The 19,782-nt window shown below is 58.4% G+C and overlaps 2 protein-coding genes across 6 annotated transcripts in view; one reads left to right on the top strand and one right to left on the bottom strand.

The window, feature by feature from the left end:
* Window positions 1-10,657, top strand: part of HDAC7 (histone deacetylase 7) — a 36,165-nt gene extending 25,508 nt beyond the window's left edge. For all 5 annotated transcript variants that reach the window (XM_044226441.1, XM_044226439.1, XM_044226437.1 and 2 more), the window contains 13 exons: window positions 691-824; window positions 969-1,089; window positions 1,305-1,354; window positions 2,575-2,682; window positions 3,659-3,714; window positions 3,880-3,967; window positions 4,908-5,027; window positions 5,238-5,335; window positions 6,556-6,674; window positions 7,328-7,461; window positions 7,765-7,849; window positions 9,129-9,267; window positions 9,419-10,657. In XM_044226441.1, the coding sequence (XP_044082376.1) occupies window positions 691-824; window positions 969-1,089; window positions 1,305-1,354; window positions 2,575-2,682; window positions 3,659-3,714; window positions 3,880-3,967; window positions 4,908-5,027; window positions 5,238-5,335; window positions 6,556-6,674; window positions 7,328-7,461; window positions 7,765-7,849; window positions 9,129-9,267; window positions 9,419-9,464 (1,298 nt within the window). In that variant the 3' untranslated portion in view covers window positions 9,465-10,657. The remainder of the gene's footprint in view (window positions 1-690; window positions 825-968; window positions 1,090-1,304; window positions 1,355-2,574; window positions 2,683-3,658; window positions 3,715-3,879; window positions 3,968-4,907; window positions 5,028-5,237; window positions 5,336-6,555; window positions 6,675-7,327; window positions 7,462-7,764; window positions 7,850-9,128; window positions 9,268-9,418) is intronic.
* A 1,836-nt stretch (window positions 10,658-12,493) lies between these two features.
* SLC48A1 (solute carrier family 48 member 1) lies at window positions 12,494-19,276 on the bottom strand. The gene is made up of 3 exons (XM_044227867.1): window positions 19,072-19,276; window positions 13,492-13,659; window positions 12,494-12,888 (listed from the first exon to the last, which is right to left on the bottom strand). The coding sequence occupies exons 1-3, from the start codon at window positions 19,205-19,207 to the stop codon at window positions 12,752-12,754; spliced, it is 441 nt and encodes a 146-aa protein (XP_044083802.1). The 5' UTR covers window positions 19,208-19,276; the 3' UTR covers window positions 12,494-12,751.
* Window positions 19,277-19,782: the final 506 nt, after the last annotated feature.

The following is a 19,782-nucleotide window of genomic DNA, read 5'->3' as shown; positions in this document are numbered from 1 at the left end:
TTTTTGACGATTTCTTATTGGTGGGGCAGATAGGTGTCCACTCATGAGAATTTCTTGTCCGTGAGTCTTTACTCATCCCTGGCATTGTTTCCCAAGGGCTGCTCTTAAGGAGCGGCCTCCCTGGGTCAAGTGGGGTGAGCATTTTGAAGATCCCAGTGTCCTGAGGCATGCTGAAAGTGACCCATCCACCGTGTGCAGGACACTCTAGGCGGCCTGATGGTCAACCCAAAACAGTCACTTTCCCAAAACTGCATCTGTCTTGTCACATGGCTCCGCGTCACTGTGAGCTTCCCAGCTCTTGGCTTGGGGCTTTCTGAGGAATTCTTTCTCCTCTCACACCCCTGTGGCAGCCTGGCTGGGTTGTGAACCCAGCATGAGATCCCAACATTAGGCCCCCTTTGGTCAGGCTCTCGAGGTCTTGGTGGCCACAGGAAGCCATGTGTGGAGAGTCAGGGTGGCAGGAAGTCAGGGGCTCTGTGGCGGAGGTGTTGGCTGGGGCACACCTCTGTGTGTGTGTGTGTGTGTGTGTGTGTGTGAGTGAAAGGCTGAGGGGCTGGGTGGGGGATGTGGGGCTGTGTGAGTCTGGGGGCAATGGGATGTCAGGTCTGGCTCCATGTGGGTGTGGTGTGTGCGGCCCTGCGGGGAAGAGGGGACCCCTGGTCTCTGGACCCTGAGGCCTGCTCTCGGCAGGGCTCGTCTATGATTCGGTCATGCTGAAGCACCAGTGCTCCTGCGGGGACAACAGCAGGCACCCGGAGCACGCAGGCCGGATCCAGAGCATCTGGTCCCGGCTGCAGGAGCGGGGGCTCCGGAGCCAGTGTGAGGTGAGGAGGCAGCGTGGGGGTGCGTGGGACTGCAGGGGGCGGGAGATGAGGGGCCTGAGCAGGCAGTGGTCGTGGCGGGGAGGAAGGTGCAGGGGCAGGGGTGGGGGGAGCCTGGGCTCAGGAGGTCTGTGGGCCCATCCTCAGTGTCTCCGGGGCCGGAAGGCCTCCCTGGAGGAGCTGCAGTCCGTGCACTCGGAGCGGCATGTGCTCCTCTATGGCACCAACCCGCTCAGCCGCCTCAAACTGGACAACGGGAAGCTGGCAGGTAGGGACCCCGATGGCTCCCGGGATCCCTACGCCTCCCCTGACCCGGCCAGCTGCTGTGTTCTCTTGTCCCAGCCCCACGCAGCCTACCCCTCGGGCATCCTGGGAGTCCCCCTGCTGCCTGCTGTCCCCCTTCCCCAACTCCCCGGCCCCAGCCCCCCTCAGGCCAGAGCTGAGAGGCTTCTGGGCTCACACACACTGGGCCTCTCCCCACAGGGCTCCTGGCACAGCGGATGTTTGTGATGCTGCCCTGTGGTGGGGTAGGGGTAAGTGTGCCCGGGGGGCTTGAGTGCCCATTGCCGTGGGCTCTTGGAGCTCCTCCCTTCTGTTCTCCCAGGCCCAGCCCCTACCTGCTTGTTCTTGGGGTCCTGCCAGACCTGTTGGGCCAGGGGCTCTCCCATAATGCTCCTCTGCCGGCTAGAAGCTCCTTGTGGACAGGTGTGTCCTCTACCCATCAGTGTCTCCTGAGCGGGAGCCCTTTGCCTTGCACTTAGACGGTGTTCAGTAGATGTGCAGTGAGGCTTAAAGAGCAGGGGATTGTCTCCCTTCGTAAAGCCCTGGTGGTGGTCGGGATTCACCCTTCCACGCCGGCCTCCGGGCGGAGTCGGGCTGCTTGGCGGGAGCTGTGGGGATGCCTCCAGGGTCCTTGGTGACCCAGGCAATTTTCTCCCACAGCCCAGCTTCCCCTCCTCCCAGTTCACCCTGCTTAGCGGGCTCGTTGCCTCCTCTGGTGGCGTCCCAGCCCGGAGTATGGAGGCAGGGGATGGAGGCCTAGTTCTGGAGGGAAGTGGGAGCTGTAGCTGGGGGGCTGTTGGGGAGCCAGTCAGCGCCCTGTTCACAACTTCCCATTTCTTGCCACTTTCTGATTTTTCCAACTGTTGTTGCTTCTGTTTTCTCCTCCCTCCTCTCCCTCTCTGTCTGTCTCTCTCTCTCTCTTTCTCCAGCCTCTTGCGACTCTCTCTGCCTTCCTCGCCTCTCTTGGTCCGCCTCGCCCTCCCCATCTCCCCATCATGCCCCCCGGCCCCTCCCTAGCCTTGAGGCCCAGGGACTGGGTTTGGGGGGCCTCCCAGCCTGGGCTAGGGGCCCTGAGTGGAAGACAGTGGTGCAGACGGCCCCTCGAGCTCCGACCGTCCCGCAGGGCCTGAGCAGAGTCAGCTGGGGCTTAAAACCCCCTCCCGGTCCAAACCCCAAGTCCCGCCCAGGTAACGCCATGCCCCCTCCTCTGACTGGGGAGGCAGGCGCGATGCTGCTGGCAGAGTGCTGGCCAGATACGGGCTGGTGATAAGGACTGAAGCTGGGAAGAAGTCATGCTGGGATTGGGGGACGCAGGAGGCCTTGCCTTTGGGTGGTGGGGCCCTGGGGAGGCAGCACTGTCTGCCCAGTTCCCTGCCCCTGGGGTCCTGGCCGTGGGGTGGGCACCGCCCAAGAGGGCCCTGGTTCCTGTGGGGGCCTTGGATGATGCGGGCCCTGACTCTGGCCCCCACAGGTGGATACCGATACCATCTGGAACGAGCTGCATTCCTCCAACGCAGCCCGCTGGGCCGCCGGCAGTGTCACTGACCTCGCCTTCAAAGTAGCTTCCCGTGAGCTAAAGGTAGGAGCTGTGAGTGGAGAGTGGGTCAGCCACAGAGAGGGTAGCAGGGTGGGGCAGTAGGGAAGGTCAAATCCGGAACCGCAGGCCTCTTGCTCCTCTTGGATAGTGCCTCAGGGTTTTGGAAGGGAAATTGAGAGTTCTGGCGACAAAGCTGAGATTCGAACCTTATGCTCATGCTGTTTGCTGGGGGTCGAGCCGCTGGTCTCTAAGAGACCCAGAGTCGTAATTACTCAGGATCATTTCACACACAGACCCGCTGTGTGACCACCGGGCAGTTGCAGAGCATCTCTGGACCTCTTCCATCAGCAGATCGGTTCTTTGCCATCCGAGGTTTTATAGACCGGGTTGGTGCCTGTGCTTGTTCACTCTGGGCCGGGCACCTGACAGGGGCTTGTGCTGAGGCCCGAACCCCCTGCGTTGAAGAGCTCACAGCCCTAGGGGAGCATGTGTCCGGTGTCCCGGCTCCTCCTCAGAGTGGCGTGCCATAAAGAGCTCAGTGCTGGGCTGTACCTTCTGGCTTCACCCTTTGACAAGCGGGCAACTTCCCACAAGCTACTTAACTTGCCCAGGCTTCAGATTCTCCTCAACTGTGAACTAGAGAGAACCCTGTTTCTCTCATGGAGATGTTGTGAGGATTAGGCGACATTTACCTCAGGGAGCTCTCAGGATGAAGTCCTGCGTTGATGGAGTGCTGGGGCTCAGTGCCGGGCATGGTGTTTTTGCCCGAAAAACAGTAGCTCTTGTTAAAAAGTGATGAGAGTCAGGACACTCCAGGGTGGGTGGTGTTCACCGTCACCCTAAAATCACCCGCCAGGCCTCAGGGCACCTCAGATCCCACCTGGCCGCGGTCAGATCTGCTGACATTTGTTGTCCTACGGCCCCTTCTCAAGGCATGAGCCTGAGCTTGGGGCAGCTTCGTGGAGATGTGGGTCTGAGTGCTGGCCGTTTGGCTGACAAGCATTCTTTCTGTTTCCAGAATGGTTTTGCAGTGGTTCGGCCCCCAGGACACCATGCTGACCATTCCACAGCCATGTAAGACTGGGGGGAGGTCAGGGAGGGGGTGAGATGGGGGGCATTACCCCCTCTGTCCCCTGAGCCTTCTGGGGCTGGGCCAGACGGGGCGGCCAGAGGAAACGGGAGAGGTGAAGACACAGGGGAAGAATGGCCGGGCAGAGCCTCTCTCTCTCTTCCTCCCAGGGGCTTCTGCTTCTTCAACTCCGTGGCCATCGCCTGCCGGCAGCTTCAACAACAGGGCAAGGCCAGCAAGATCCTCATCATGGACTGGGTAGGTCCCGGTTCCTGGTTCCTGGTTCCTGGCCCCTTCAGATCCGAGAGCCCTGTAGAAAGAGCCCCAAGCCTGGCAGCAGAGGATCTGTCTTCCTGTCCGAGTTCTGCATGAGCCTCCTGGGCCTCCGCGTCCCTCTGTATATAAAATGTGGGCAAAGATAAGAGCCGCATCGGGGGGGCTGCCGGGAGGCCCGGAAGCAACCGTGTGTGAGAAGGCCCTCAGCCATCACGAACTCCCATGGCGGGAGGAGCCACTTGAGTGCTCTTTGGTCTCCAGTGGCTTCTTTCTGCAGGTGTCACTGCATTGCCCCTACAGTCACAGGGATAGCAGGTCACCTCAACGTGCCCCTAATCACATCTAGACCCTGCAGTTTGACCTGTGATGGGTCTGAACCTGACTGTTACCTGGTTTCAGATGAGGAAGGTGAGCCCAGAGATGTTAAGTAACTCACACACAGTCACACATCTGGTAAATCCCGAGACTAGGACTTGATCCCAGGCCAGTTAGCTCTGGAGTCCATGCACCTAAGCCAGACACTCTGCCTGAGCGTCTGTGAATGCGACATGCCTCTACAGCTATTGACTGCAGAGGAAATGTCTACCCTTGTGCCCACACACGGTCCTGTGACTTACCAAGTGTCAGACCACAGCTCTTCCTAGCAGTGGTGACCCCGGGCCTCACAGACCTGCCCCTCCATCACTGAGCTTGGTTTCCGATCACCTTATCACTCCTCGACCGTGGGCAAGATGCGTTAGTGGAGCACTCTCTGGGACGTTGGGACGACTCAACAGTGTAGCTCTGGGAACCCCAGCCTCCTTACTCCCAGTCTAGAGTCCTGACCCTCAGACGAGGGACACTTGAAACCTCCGTGAGCTGTGCCAGCCCCCATAGCATGCCTCCAGGCCTTCACTAATCTGTTGTCCATGCCGCTGCCCAGGATGTTCACCATGGCAACGGCACCCAGCAGACCTTCTACCAGGACCCCAGTGTGCTCTACATCTCCTTGCATCGCCATGATGACGGCAACTTCTTCCCAGGAAGCGGGGCCGCGGATGAGGTAACTACATGCTCCCTTCTAGCCCCGTTGGCTCTGCCTGTGTCCCAACTAGCTGTGGGATCCTGGGCAGGTTGGTTAGCTTCTCTGGTGCTCCGTTCCTCTATCTGGAAGTGAAAAGGCCAGGTGAGCCAGTCTCGCAGTGCTGGCGTCCTGGAGTCCCTCTCCTGGGTCCCTGCTCTCCTCTGGTCTCTCTTGCCTCCTGTTTTCCAGGTGGGAGCTGGTAGCGGTGAGGGCTTCAATGTCAACGTGGCCTGGGCTGGAGGCCTGGACCCCCCGATGGGGGATCCTGAGTACCTGGCCGCCTTCCGGTGAGTGCTCTGGGGGCCCAGAGGAGGTCCAATCAGCAAGGCCACTCTTTTGTGCCTCTTTTCCCACCAGTACCAGGCCGGAGGTGATGGGTTGGTTGGGCAGCCTGTCCTCAAACAGTTGCTGGACATGATAAGCCAGTCCCAGGGTGGGCCTTTCAGACTGAGACAAATAAAAGGAAAGGCACTGTTATAGTGGCCTCTAGGAGCCTCCAGTCCCCATGAAAAGACGGGAGACACAGAATGAAAAAGTCAGGGGTACTTTATCAAGTCACGGGTTACCCAGAGCCAGTGTCGAACTGAGTGCCAGAAGATAGGTAGGGTGAAGTGAGCATAGTTGCCACATTCAGTCAAGCAAGGCTGCTTGGAGGAGGTGGGCTTTGCTTGAGAGATAAGAAATTTAAATTGTGGAGAAAGAGAGCAAATGGTGTTCGTATTGGGGGAGTTGCTTAAGAAAGTGCATTCTAGAAAGGGCCTTGGGCTCTGTTTAGGGGCCTTTATGTTTCCCTCTGGGGTGCCTATACTCCATTTGGGAAAAGAGAACCCTGGAAGTAGGTCTCAAATACTTTTCTGGAAATAGTCTCCATGAGAGCTAATTCTGGAGAAGCCCCAGACCTGGCTTCCTAGTGTCTGTGTGTCCTGAGCCCAGGGCTTCGAAACACGTCAAAATGGATCCCAGAGTTGGGTGAGGGATGGAGGGAGGCAGCTGCGGGGGGCCGGCAGGGGCAGAAGAGAAGAGAATGAATCTGGGTGGCCCAGAACGTCAACAGAGTCAGCTCTCAGGTGGCGAGAGGTGAGGTGTGGTCAACTCAGTCCGAAGTGAGTGGCAGCTGCTTCAGTCCCGAAGGCTTAGTGACCTGCCCCCACTGTGGCCCTGCCCCACCGCACCCTACAGACACACACACACACACACACACACAAGCACGCGCCCAAGCACCCATGGACATACACACTCTCTTCTTTCTTCTCCTTTGGGATCCCATCCCTAATTCCTTCCTGCCCTTTCCCTGTTAAGAGCTCTGGGTGGCTAAATACTTAGACTGTGCCAGGGATATGGGTGGCCAGCCAGGTCAGAGAGGCTAGAGGGATCCATTTATCCTGCTGGGAGATTGGGTGACTTGGAGTCCCAAGAGCAGGGTACTCACAGTAAAGCTGGTAGGAAGGGGCCCGTCCCCGGCAGCCCCGCACAGAGTGCTGAGCCCCTGCGTCTGACCCCCACACAGGATGGTCGTGATGCCCATCGCCCGAGAGTTCTCTCCGGACCTGGTCCTGGTGTCAGCTGGGTTTGATGCCGCCGAGGGTCACCCAGCTCCACTGGGTGGCTACCATGTTTCCGCTAAATGTAAGGAGGGCCCAGCTCAGGGGGAGAGGTAGGGAATGAGGGCTAGGCTGGGAGGAGAGGCACTGCCCCAGTCCTGGGGAAGGTGGCAGTGGCCAGCTCAGGACCATGAGTGAGGACGGGTGTGGCAGCTGGGCCTGATGTTCCCTGGGCCCTCCTTGCCTAGCCCTGCCCAGAGCCCTTTATCATGACCGGGGCTGTCACCACAGGAGACCTATGCTGCAACCTGGGGGTGACATCTGGTAGCCAAGAAGCTTGGCCTTGGGACCCCCTCCCCACAATGCACATCCCACTTGTGCCATCCCCAGCTGAGTTGCCAGCTTCTCCTGGAGGTGGACGGGGAGGAGCCCACTCAGCCTGCTGGGCCCCAGGGCTTGGGGGTGACTTAGTGGAAAAGACAGGCTTGGAGTACAAGCCCCAGGTTCCAGTCCACTTCCTGGCTGTGGGCCTCATGCAAGTCCCTTAGACCCCACAAGCCTCAACTGGGGCATATGAATAGGTCTGACACAGGGGGACCCTGTGAAAGGCCTGGAAGAAGGAGCGATGTGTGCATCTGAGCATGATTTATAAAGAAAGATGCCAGCAGAGAAATTTCAGAGAGGGCCCACCTCTCCTCCAGGCCTGCCTCTCCTCTTCCTCCCCACCCAACCATCTAGGTTTTGGGTACATGACACAGCAGCTGATGACCTTGGCGGGAGGTGCAGTGGTGCTGGCCTTGGAAGGTGGCCATGACCTCACAGCCATCTGTGATGCGTCTGAGGCCTGTGTGGCTGCTCTTCTGGGCAACAAGGTGAGCTGCCCGCCCATCTGTGTATCCATAGAGCAGGAAGTCCAGCTCCCTGAGGATGGTCCCGGCGTGCAGGCAGATGGGGTGCCCCCCAGAGGGCTTGCAGATAGTGCTGGGGTGGCAGGCCTAGAACAAGGGGGACAGAGTGGGTACCCCTACCCCAGGTCAGGTCTAAGACTAGCATTTCCAGCCGTAGGCAGAGCTGGGAACACGGGCATGTTTGTATCTGGAAAGCCAGGGCCATTGGGGTGGAAGATTCCTGGGCCTGTGGGTCCCTAACAGCTGACATGCTGTTCTCTCTTAAAGGTGGACCCTCTCTCAGAAGAGGGCTGGAAACAGAAACCCAACCTCAACGCCATCCGCTCTTTGGAAGCCGTGATCCGGGTGCACAGTGAGTACGGAAAAAGGGTACCCGCTGATCCCAGAACCTCAGGGGTCTCCTGCCCTCAGTAACCTGTGCCCCATGACTCCCAGTGCCTGCCAGGCAAGCGGCTCTCTTGCTGTACTGGAGTGGGCTTCCTATGAATGGCCCCAATAATAACGGTGGGACTGCCTCCCTCCCCGTGATTGGGTGCTCTCAGAGACCTCCATGGATCCAGTGGGGACTGCCTGCCTCCTCAAGGCAGGACAGGCCTTCCATCCCCAGCCACAGTCCTAGGTCAGGGCCAGGCCAGTAGCAATAGGCCTTTCGCCAAAAGCACTGGTTCTTCCTTGACCCTCAGTCCTGTCCACAGCGATCTTGGGAGCTCTGCCTGCTTTGGGGGCTGGTCTTAGAATAACCCCGTATTTGGGGGTGCCTGGGTGGCTCAGAGGCTTAAGCATCCAACTCTTGATTTTGGCTGAGGTTTTTGATCCTCAGGGTCATGAGTTCAAGCGCTACATTCGACTCCACACCTGATATGGAGCCTACTTTTAAAAAAAAAGAAGAAGAACATTTGAGAGACAGCTTGGATTTTCACTTGCAACTTAGCATCTATGGAACATTTTATGTGAAGACCGGGGTTCAATGCTAGGGATACAAAAATGAATAAAGTGGGTTTGCCCACATCCAGGGCCAGTAGAGGACAGGTGTAGAACAGTAAAGATGGTGCTGGTACTTCGAACAGAGTCTTCACCCTGGGTCGGCCTCTGGGCTGGGCGTGTGCCGTAGACATGATCTCTTACAACAGCAGGCAGGATGCTCATGTCCGTGGCTTAGTGGGGGCAGTTGGAAGCCCGGGCGGTTAGGTGACCTGCTGACGGCCACCCAGAGCAGCTGTGGTGGTGGTCAGCTCTCTGTGTTGTGACCTTCCCCCCTCCCATGCCCCATCGTGTGTGCTGCCTGGAGGTACAGACCCTATCTAGGGAAGAATGGGCCCTACTGGTGCTCTTCAGAGCCCCACGCTATGGGAAGGGGTCAGGGGTGGGAGAATGGCTGGGGCACCTGCTAGGGCCCCCTGGTGGCCACAGCGAATCCGCTCCGCTCTTCCTGGCGGCTGCAGTGGGGGGACTGTGAGGGAACTGAGGGTAGAACTGAGAGCACTGATCCCTGACTGAGGAGGCGCCCGCTCCTGTCTGCTGTGGGGCCTTTAGTCTGAAAGGTCCAGCCTTATATCAGTTTAGGACGCGTGGCGTGGCTGGGGGCATGGGCCTGTTTCCCCAATCCTTTCTGGTTCTGCTTCTTGCCGCAGGTAAATACTGGGGCTGCATGCAGCGCCTGGCTTCTTGTCCGGATTCCTGGGCACCCAGGGTGCCAGGGGCTGACACAGAAGAGGTGGAGGCAGTGACCGCGCTGGCGTCCCTGTCCGTGGGCATCCTGGCTGAAGAGCGGTAATGCCTGGCCCATGGCCCGCAGCCTCTTCACCCCTCAAACCCTCCTGGCTCGAGGACACCAGCTCCCAGCACAGCCGCCCCAGCCTTCTTACTCCCAGCAAGCTGGGCTGAGGCCGTCTGGCAGCCCCACCCTTGTGTCTCCCCACAGGCCCTCAGAACAGCTGGTGGAGGAGGAAGAACCAATGAATCTCTGAGGCTCCAGAAGAATGGACCTGCCGCCCACCCTGCCCTTCAGACCTGGTTCTTGTCTAGCCTCTGACAACCGTACCCATTCCCGGGGTCTTCAGACAGCCTTCGGGCAGGTAGTCGGGGCCAGAGAACAGCCCCTTGCGGTCACCCCAAGGAGCCTGAAAAGGGCCCTGGGTCTAGGATAGGGACCAAAGAGGACCCGGAGAGGAGGCAGGCTGGGCAGCCAGCCAGGCCTCAGTAGCTCTCTTTCAAAAACAGAGTCTACCCCTTTGGGTCCAGGCCCTGGGCTGGGCCCCCATTCCTCAGGACTGCACAGAGGAGGACTAGCTCAGCCGGGCCCACCAATAACCACTATTCTTGGCTCTGTAGACCCTGGGCTTTGCACACAGCCCCAGGCTCCACACAGAAATGTGAACTTGGCCTCAGCCAGGGTGGTCCTTCCTAAGCTCTGAGGGCTGGGCTGGAGTGGGGAAAGGGGGACGGGTAGGAGGAGCCACGGGGTCCGCTGTCCCTGAGTGTGGGGGCATCCTTCTTGCCTGCTTCCTCAGATGACTCTGGAAGCTTCCTCTCCCCGCCTCCCCAACCCCGCCCCATCAATGGGCAGGGAGACAAAGCTCCTTCTGAGAGAGTAGTCATCAGCAGGCCTCCCATCGGGTCCATGCCCCCGCCAGAGGCCACCCTACGTCAACCATCTCAGTGCCCTGGCAGAGCAGACAGGTGCTCTGGGAGTTCCATGCTTCCTGAGCCAACGGTGCCAAACTCTTCATCTCCCCTCAGCAGCACGGCATGGCCGCCAGGGGCCCCTGGGTCACTGCCCCGCTCCATGAGCCTTCTCTCTTTCTGGGGTCTCCCTCACTCAGCTCTGACTCCTGCCCTACATAGGACTAGCTTGGCTGAGGGGAAAGGGGGTGGGAGAGTGGACACAAGACATGGGGGAAGGGAGGCTGCCCTGGCAAAGTCTTCAAGGCTCCTGGGGTTCAGGCCTGGGGCCAAGAAGGAAAGTGTTTGTGTGTGTGTGTGAGAGAGAGAGAGGGAGAGTAAGAGTATGTATGTTTGTGAGTTAGAGAGTACGTGTGTGTGTGTGTGTGTGTGTGTTCCCCAGGACCACGATACCCTGTGTACGTATGCATGTTTTTGTAAAAAAGAGAAAAAAAAAATGGAAAAAAAATCTGAACAATAAATGTTTTATTTGCTTTAACGGTGCCTATGGAGGGGCCTCTGGGGATGAGGAGTGTACTGTGGGCGTAGGGCTACGTGGGGGCGAGCGGCGGGCCTTCAGCCATACAGCACAGCATGCATCCCATTTGATGTGGGGAAGGGACCAAGCTGGGCTGCGGGCCAGCCCCCCTCCGGCTCCTGCCCTCCTGTGGGCAGCGCCCTTGCAGGAAGAATCCATTCTGAACACAACCCAGCTGGCCCCTGCTTGCCCCCCTTCGGGGTTGTAAAGGCAGCAGCTTTGGGCTGTGTCCAGAAATAGAAGGCCCACTGAGAGGGCGGGGGTATAGAGATGCAGCCCCAGAAGGCCTCCCCAGAGAGCGGTGAATCAGACCTCCCTGGGTTCAAGTCCCAGCTGGGAGCTCAGGTAAGTCACGTCACCTCCTGGGGCCTCTGTTTATCAGTTAAAGGCTCCAGAAATAGACACTGTTTATGGTTCCTTCCCTCTCGAATGCACCATGACTCCTTAACAGGTAGTAAGCCCAGGAGAGACCATGCGCAAGGCAGCAGGCCGGGACAAACTCATCCAGTCCCCAGAGAGGACAGTGCCAGGCTGCCAGCGCCAATCTTTCTAGTTCCGAGCCCGTAGGAGTAGCAGCCTCATCACCTCAGACCTGGCCCCGAGCCCTCAGCTGGGGAGAGCATGAAGGGAAGCAGGTTCGCCCCCTTCCCGTCTGTCCTGGCCTCTTGGGTGACACACTAAATGTCACCAGTGATGCTGTGCTGAGGCTGTGCCTCTGAGCACCGTTGCTCTGACTGGCACAGCCTGAGAGGCTGCTGGGCTCTCCTATGCCAAAAGCGGCCAGAGGGAGAGGGCCTCCAGCCCGAGTCAGTGATGCCCCCTCTGCCTTCCAGGGCACACGGTGAGCTAAGGAGACGGTCTCCTGAAGATACCTCGAGACTGGCCACCACCACCCTTCCCTCTGGCCACTCCCACAGCACCCGGCCCACCCCCCCCAACTCCCCAAAAGAGTCCACCACAAGAAACCACCAGAGGCTGTTGGGTACAAATGGCCGCTGTATTTCTGCTAAAGTGACAGTGACACAGATAAGGCAAAACAGCTGAAGGGCAGGACATAACAGGGGGGAAAAGGGCAGACCGTGCAAAATGGCAACCTAACGTAAAAAGGTGTATGTAACAATAGTTCCCTCCTGAGTTAGTGAGCCCTTGTGCCTGTGTATAGGCAGAAAAGCAGATTTTGTCCTTCAGAAGGGAGATTTTCAAAGACCAGAGCTCTAGGCAAAGGGCAGTGAGTGGGGGGGTAGAGGACTATCTCGTGGCCAGGGGTGACACATGTGAGAAGTGATGGAAATACAGGGCTGTGGGTGCATGGGCAGAGATCTGCGGGGCTCCCTCCAGCCAGCGCCATGCTGCCCCCTTTCCTGGAGCCCTTCTGGGGGCAGGGCACCTTCCCCAGACACCTAGTCTGGCCTTGTTCAGGGAGTCCTGCTTTGGAGTGTGTGGTGTGGTGAAGAAGATGAATGGCTCCAGCACCCTCCTGGGATACCAGCCCTGGGCCAGGAGAGGGACAGTCAACTCTCCACTCAGGTCCCCAGGCCTTGGGAAAAGAGAGCCAAGTGTTGCCATCCCTGGGACTGACGGGTTAAACTACCTGACTCTCAAAGGACAACAGGATGGGGGGCTGGGTTGGGGTTGGGAGGTCTCCCGTAGAGACCCCTTACTTGACTTGACTCCCAGGTTCTCAGCCTGGCCTAAGGGTGAGTGCCCCCAGGCAGAGCCCCAAGGCTCACTGCCCTACCCCTCGACTCACTGCCCTGGCCCTGCTTACGAAGATTCCTCACCAAGTGCTAAGAAAATAGATCCATCTGAAAAGGTCTAAAGCTGCCCTCCAGCCAGGCCGATGAGGAGCAACATGGCGGGAAGGACCCCTTTCCACCGCACCCAGGTGTCCCACAAAGGGGACAGGACAGCTTCCTAGGGGACTGCAGTCCTCTTGCAGTGTTTCTTCTGCCGCAGATCCAGGGTGTCCAGGGGGTGCGGCAGGCCTGCCCAGTGTCTCAGAGTCTGAGTCCAGGTCCTGAGGACCCCCAGGGTATAGAAGCCTCACCCCGTGGGTCAGAAATCGCTGAGGATGCTGATGTCGGCAAAGTCAGCCCGGTAGCGGTGGGCGTAAAGGCTGAGCAGGAAGGCCCACTTGAAGGAAATGAAGCTCCAGACACAGGAGAGGTAGTAGCTGTTGGGGTCCGTGAGGCCTGCAGGGGAGAGGAACCCCACGGTGACTTGAGAGGGCTTTGCCCTGGACTCCAGCCACCATGCCACAAGCCCAGGGCCACCCCTCCCCACCAGGAGAGGTGGAATGTGATAAGCACTTCTAGAGCATTTGGGGTTTGCAGGCAGGAGGCCGTAGAGTTGAGGGAAGGTCAGAGCTGGCCAATCCCGGCTCTGATTCACCTGCTCTGCCCTTCTACATTGACCCTGGGCCACTTGGACCCTGCTGGAAGCTTTAGACTCCTTAGGGGCAGGAAGAGCCTTTGCTTACTTGCTGGCCGCAGCCACCAGGGGGCGCTCCCATCCCAGAGCTGGGCAGAAGGACCAAACCCTAGAGCTAATAAAAACTGCCGGCTGCCCACCTGCAGAGCCCACCCAGCTCAACACCTCCCACGCGTTTCAGTGAATCCTTCCAACCCGAGCGGGGGAGGTCGTCTAGGTACTGCTTCCCCCTCACTGAGAAAACCCAGGCATGGGCAGGTTAAGTGGGCTGCCCAAGCTCCCAGGACATAAGCTTCCGAACCAGGACCAGAATCCTAAGTCCCCCATGGGCCCTCCCACGCCCTTCCCTCCTTGACCGCCCTCACTCTGGTGTCGGGTGACAGCCAGCACAAGGAAGGTGCAGAAGGTGGCAACGGACACTGCCGAGAAGAGGACGCCCACGAAGAAGAAGCCACGCAGTCCCTTGAGCCAGGTCCTCCAGTAATCCTGCATGTACATCACGTGCGTCACCAGCACCCACAGCGCCAGCACACCTGCGGGGACAGACCCGTCAGCCGGGGGAGCCGCCCTTCCCCTGCCTCCTCACCCGGCCCCCAGCCCGGAGACCCCAGGGACCTCCCAGGACCCTTTGGCCCCAGAGGCCAGTGCTGTTTGCATAATATTACTAAGGTAATGTTGGCTTTCCACTTTCGTTGCTTTCTGACCCCAGAGTGGAATGTTCTGGAGGCTACAAGGCCTCTGGCATCACCAACTTGAATGCAAAAGTAGATAAGAGAATCTACCATCTTCTGTTAAGCCAGATGTTAAAGTGATTTGCAAAGATAGGAAACCATGGCATTCTTTCCCCCTCATTTTTTTGTTTTAAAAAAACATGACTATTTCTTAAACAAATATGTTATTTATGCTAACACAATGTTATTTTTCATATTACTTTACAATGCTTGTAATGAGCACTGGGTATTATAAAAAGCTGATGACTCACAGACCTCTAACTCTGAAATAAATAATACATTATATGTTAATTAATGGAATTTAAATTTAAAAAATAAATTTTAAAAAATTTTTAAAAAACATTATGAGATAAGCAGAAAAATTAGGACACTGGATATTTGATGACAATAAACAACTGAAATGTTTAGATTAAAAAAATAAATGCTTGCAAATGTGTCCTAATTTCTGATATGGTATGCATCGAGAGATATAACCCACAAACAAGATTTCTTTGGGGTGTCACTACTTTTCAAGCATGTGAAGCAGTCCGGATAGCAGAAGGTTTGGGAATCACTGCAGTCGGGCCTGCTTTCCAGAACCTGCTACCAGCCACCAAGGGCCCTCTCACCCCTCCAAGGCCTGTGGCTGGGCTTGAGGCCTATGGGGCCCTTTCAGAACTCTCTGGATTGCTCCTGCAGAGTGAAGAGGCCCAGTAGTGAGACCCCCAAGGCCACCCAGCGTCCAAGTGGCCCTCTTGCTCTTGACCACGTCACTCCCTCTGGTTTGCTGAGAGGGCAGGCCAGATGCCCCCCAGCCTCTCCAGGGCCTGCCCTCTGGGCCTGGCCGGGCACTTCCCCAGATGCCAGCTGCTGCTCAGCAGATACAATGAGTACCCTCAGTGCCAGGCCGTGCCTGCCGGCGCAGCCCCAGGAGTGGGACAACTATGTCGCACTGGCAAGGGCCCACAGCAGGGCCACAGGTCCCTGTGAGGAAGGAATGAGGAAAGAGGCAGAGCCACCAGGAGACGCTTCCAGCAGGCAGCCAGCCACACACTCTACAGGCAGAGGAGCATCTGGGTGTCGGAAGGGCAGGCATCTGGTTGGGGAAAGTGGTTCTCTTGAGCAAGGGTGAGAAGGATGGGAAGTGGATGGGAGATGGGGGTGGGAGCATGCCTTGACTGGGTCTGTAATATTTTATTTCTTAGACTGAGTGCTAAGTATAAGGGAGTTCATGAAATCATCTAGCCTTTTTTATATGCCCAAGATATTTCTCTCTCTCTCTCTTTTTGAAGTTAGGAGGGGAAAGAGGCTGGCAGGGGCAGAGGGCATGGTCACAGAACTAGGCTCTGGTTATCAGCTCGGCAGCTGTCACAATTCGGGCAGCCTGGCGTGGGACACAAAGCCACGGGACTGTGAGCCAGGAAGTCTGGGGCCTGGCACTGCTGTGCTGCTCGTGACCTCTCAGAGCCTTGGTGTTTCCCTGTCTAGAAAATGGGTGAACCCAAAGGTCCCGTCAGCCTGGAAACTCAGCCACTCCCACCCTAGTGAGGGCTCAGCCCTGCCAGCACCCACCCCCCACCACCTGTCCCACCCTGTTTGACCCAAGCTCTCCCAGCTCTGCCCCTCCTTCTGTGAGGGGTCGGGGGCCTGCAACATGGGTCCTGCCACTCCTGAGATCAGGGTGAACTGGGAACAAGCGTCTTTCCATCCCCACCCAGATAGGAAGCCAGAGCAGGCTGGAGGTGGGCAGAAATATGATCTCCGGGCTTTTCCGCTTACACCTTACATGATCTAGAGCAGGTGCCCAGAAACATTTCCCAGAGCTCTCACGTGCATCCTAAGTGCTCATCTGGGGATGGTGTGTGAGTCCTTAAAGGGCCCCAGGAAGAAGGCATGTTGTTCCTGAGTGCATCCCAGGACAGTCAGACGGGCATTTGTCTGGGACAGCGCCACCCGCCCTCGGTCGGCCCAGTACTCCATGGAGGGCCTGGAGTGGCATGGAGGGGCTGGACAGGATGAGCTCGGAGATCCTCCACCACCTGAAGATCCTGGAGCCAGCTTAGGAGAAAAATAAGGAGGGCAGAGTAATTCCTCGGTGACTCAGCAATTTCTGGGTTAGGAAATGCTGAAATGGGGGCCTGTGGAAATGCCATGTGTTGGTTCACTGGCCGGCTGCAGGAGTGCCCCTAGATACACACCCCCCCACCGCCATACACCCACATGCCAAAAAGGGCTAGGAAAGGAAGATGGCCATTTTGGGTGTCCCGTGTATGGTTCTTTGTTAAAAAGCAGGCCCAACCTTAAACACCTCTCACTTCCCCTGAGCACAGGCCTTGCCTCCAGATAAACACAAGCCACTTCTGGCAGCAGGTCATTCTTACACACCCGGGCTCCCACCGCTGTCCTTGGACCAGGGACCTCCCCCAAGGTGGGCAGTGAGGGAGCAGGACCCCCGACTGGTCCCCTCCCACACCTCAGGCAGGAAGCAATTGTCTCTCAGTTTTACTCACTTCCTGAGGACACTCTGGGCAGGATGGTCAGTTCCCCAGGCCCACCCAGCTGCATACTCACCCTCGACCCCCGCCCCACCGCACCACTTCAATGAGCAGAGCCCTTGCTCCACTGGGGGCTCGCAGCTGGCAGCCCAAGGGCAAGGAAGGGTCGGAGCTGGCCAGTGAGAGTACCACAGGGCCTGAGATGGAGATGAGGAGCTGGGAGGAGGACAGAGGGTCCCACAGAGAAACTCAGACAGGTGGGACCTGGGGCCAGGGCCCCAGTCTGTTCATGCACCTCTGCTCTCTATACCAGCCTGGGGAAAAGCCAGGCCCCAAGCCCCAGGGCTCCTCTCACTCCCAGGTCATGTGGCTTCCACACAAAGCCATTTAGACTCCTGGGGCAACTTTTTCCATTCTTTTCCCCTTTCCTTGGTCTATTAGACCTGGAACGAGAGTCTGTGTTTCCCCAGGATTCCCAGGGCAAAACCATTTTCTCTGCAACTGCCTTTCCTCCAAGCCGCTTCTTGCCAGACACCCACCAGGATGGGAGACAGTGCATCTGGGGCCCCAGGGCTGACACTCCCTTAGAAACCAGCACCCCCATCAGCCTGGTATGCAAGGGAGAAGGAGCCTGCTGGGGCTGCCCTCTGGTGACTCAGCAGTTTCTGGGCTAGAAAATGCCGAGTCAGAAGTGGGGTGCTCACAAGTCAGTAAATCTGCTGATGCTTCCCCCCAAAAGAGGAAGAAGGCTGACTGGCTACAGACTTTCTCAGAACCCACTCGAGGTGGGGAGGGCTGGTGGCTCTGACCTGGCCAGCCCTCTGCCTGCCCGAAGACCCACCACTGCCAACCAGCATGGCTCATCCTTTGCCACCTCCCTGTCGTCCACAAGCCCAGACTGCCTGGGAGGCGCCAGGCCCTGCTCCAGCTGCTGCTGCCCCTGCTTCTCGCCCTGCAGGCAGCTGCACAGCTGGCCTGCCTCAGAGGCTGAGGGAAGCCTTCGGGGAGGGAGAGAGGGCAGGGTTCAGGTCAGAGGGAAAGCCCACACTCCCTGGAGCCCAAGTTACGGGGCCTCTTCCACAGCCTCCTGAGAGGCAGCTGTGGGATGATCGCTGCAGAGCGTTCTAAACTGTCCCTGGAGGGGGTCCCCGAGACCCCCTTCTTACAGATGAGGAAACTGAGGCCCAGGAGGCCTCGGCTCCATTCAGCTCCACCGGGCTCAGCTCCTCTGGACCAGACTCTAACAACATCAGCTCGGATCCCAGGGACAGCCCTCCCTCCTCCGACCCCACCAGCCCCTCCATCTCAGGTGTCACTGTGTGTGGCCACAGGCCCTCGCTGGAAGACCCCTCCTTCCCAGGAGCAAACACACAAAACTGCAAGGAGAGAACCTTGAGGAACCGAGCAGCTGGACGTGAGGAGAGGGGATCCAGAGGTCTGTAGAGAACTGAGCAATGCTGGGCTGGCTGCCTTCAAGGAGGCCAGGAACCCACGGGTGGGGGCTGGGGGGACATCTAGGCAGGCCTGAGAGCAGCCCAGCCAGGGTGCCCCCCAAGGACTCTGTGGGGGCATTGCTTAGGCTGCAGCTCTGTATGCCCCTCTATTAAGGCAGAAACCCCATCTCCCGTTCCTTCTCTACCCAGGGACAACCCTCAGTAGGCTTGGTGGCAACGACTAAGTCTAGTTTCTTTCAGTGAGTACATCTACAACTTTCTGGGGCAGAGGATTTTAGGAATGGAATGAGATCACCTTACGTAAAAGTAATATCCTTACACGTATTTTTTTTTTTTTCCCCCAAAGTTCTTCCCCCCACACACTGTTTCGTGTAGCTGTGTAGCCCTGGGCAAGCTATTTATTTACTCTTAGCCTCAGTTCAAGCCTTGTCTGTGAAATGGGCACAATAATAATGCCTACCGCATAGGACTAACGTAAAGATGAAACAAGATGATGGAAACACTGCTTAACATGGTGACTGACACACAGAAAGTACTCGGAAAAAATGTTGGTGAGTAGGAATAGTATGTTTTGTCTTCACACGGATTCTGCAACCCAGAGAGGTTCACTGGGTGTCGGCAGGTGCACAGTGAAGACACAGCATTGGTGAGGATCCTGTCTCCAGCAGCAACCTGACGCTCTCCCTCCAGCACTCGCCTCCCCTCTGCTCTTTAAAGTCCAGAAAAGGCACCAGCACAGGCTTCAGCAGACCTTGGCCGAGGAGCCAGAGCGGAGGGGTGGCAGAGACACCGTGGTGGGAAGAAAATGTCCACTTTCTGCCCGATTCCCTCGCGCGGTCCCCCCTCCCTTGGCTCGGCTGAGGGCTCTGCTGGAGGTAGGGTCCGCGCTGGCGGGAGGAGATGGGCTTCCCCAGGACCCCCCGGCCCTCTCGGCTTACTCCTCCTCTGCCTCACCCAGCCCCCAGGGGAGGGGCGCGAGCGGAGGGTGGCAGCCCGGCGGGCGCGCAGGGAGGACACTGTCACGGGGCGGCTGGGCCGGCGGCGCGGCAGGCGGGTGCCAACGGCAGTGGCGGCGGGGGGCGGGCGGATGCTCCTGCAGGCGCCCGGGCCCGCGCCGGGCCTGCGCTTCCCACGGACGCTTTTGGATAAACAGCCTCCCCCGCCCCGGTGCCCGGGGAAGCGCCGCCCGCGAGGAGCCTCCCGGGGCAGCCGACAGCGCCTCCCGCCGCCGCGCGCCTGTAGCCGGGACCCCGCGCCCTCCCACTCCATGCCAACCCCCAGCGTACCTGCGAGCCCCCCCATGGCCGCCGTCCCCGGCTGTCTGTACACCACGGTCCAGACGAGGAAGATGGAGAAGCCGGCCGCGGAGCTGAGGCCGGAGTAGGCGGCGCGGAGGCCGAGCTGCAGGCGGGACGGGGCCATAGGGCTGCGGGCGCGGGGCTGGGAGGGCGAGCGCCGCGACAGTCACAGGTGCAGGGCCGGAGCCAGGGCGGCGAGCCGGGAGCCGGGAGCCGGGAGCCGCCGGCCGCCCCGCGCTCCGCCCCCGGCCCGCCCCCCGCGCCGCGGGCACAGCGCCCTCCGCGGCCGGAGGCCGCCGGTGCCTGGAACCCGCGCCGCGCGGCCGGAGCTTCTCCAAGTGAGCTGCTGGGGCCGCCCGGTTGTTTGGGGGTGCCTGGAAAAAAAAAAAAAAAGTCACGTTCCGGGGCTCGTCCTCAGACTTACCCTATGGAGACATTCGGGGCTGGGCCGGGCCCGGAAATTTACATTTACACAAGTCAGGAGCGGCGAGGACTTCAAAATTTTTCTCTCTGATCACAATTCTCTTTTCAAATTTAAATTTCTCTTTAAAAATTAAGATGTAAAAATTTAGAAACATGCAAGGACACAGTGAATAGGATTCCCTCCACCCTGTTCCTTTCAAGCAGGTGCCCTCCCCCAGACGTTGTGCGCATCTCAGAGGATTCTCCACACTGACATTTGAGAACCCCTGCACTGTG

This window comes from Neovison vison, chromosome 12 (assembly GCF_020171115.1).
Source record: "Neovison vison isolate M4711 chromosome 12, ASM_NN_V1, whole genome shotgun sequence".
Taxonomy (NCBI): Eukaryota; Metazoa; Chordata; class Mammalia; order Carnivora; family Mustelidae; genus Neogale; species Neogale vison.
Note: the sequence above shows the minus strand (reverse complement) of the source record. Positions and strands in the feature narration are given on the sequence as shown.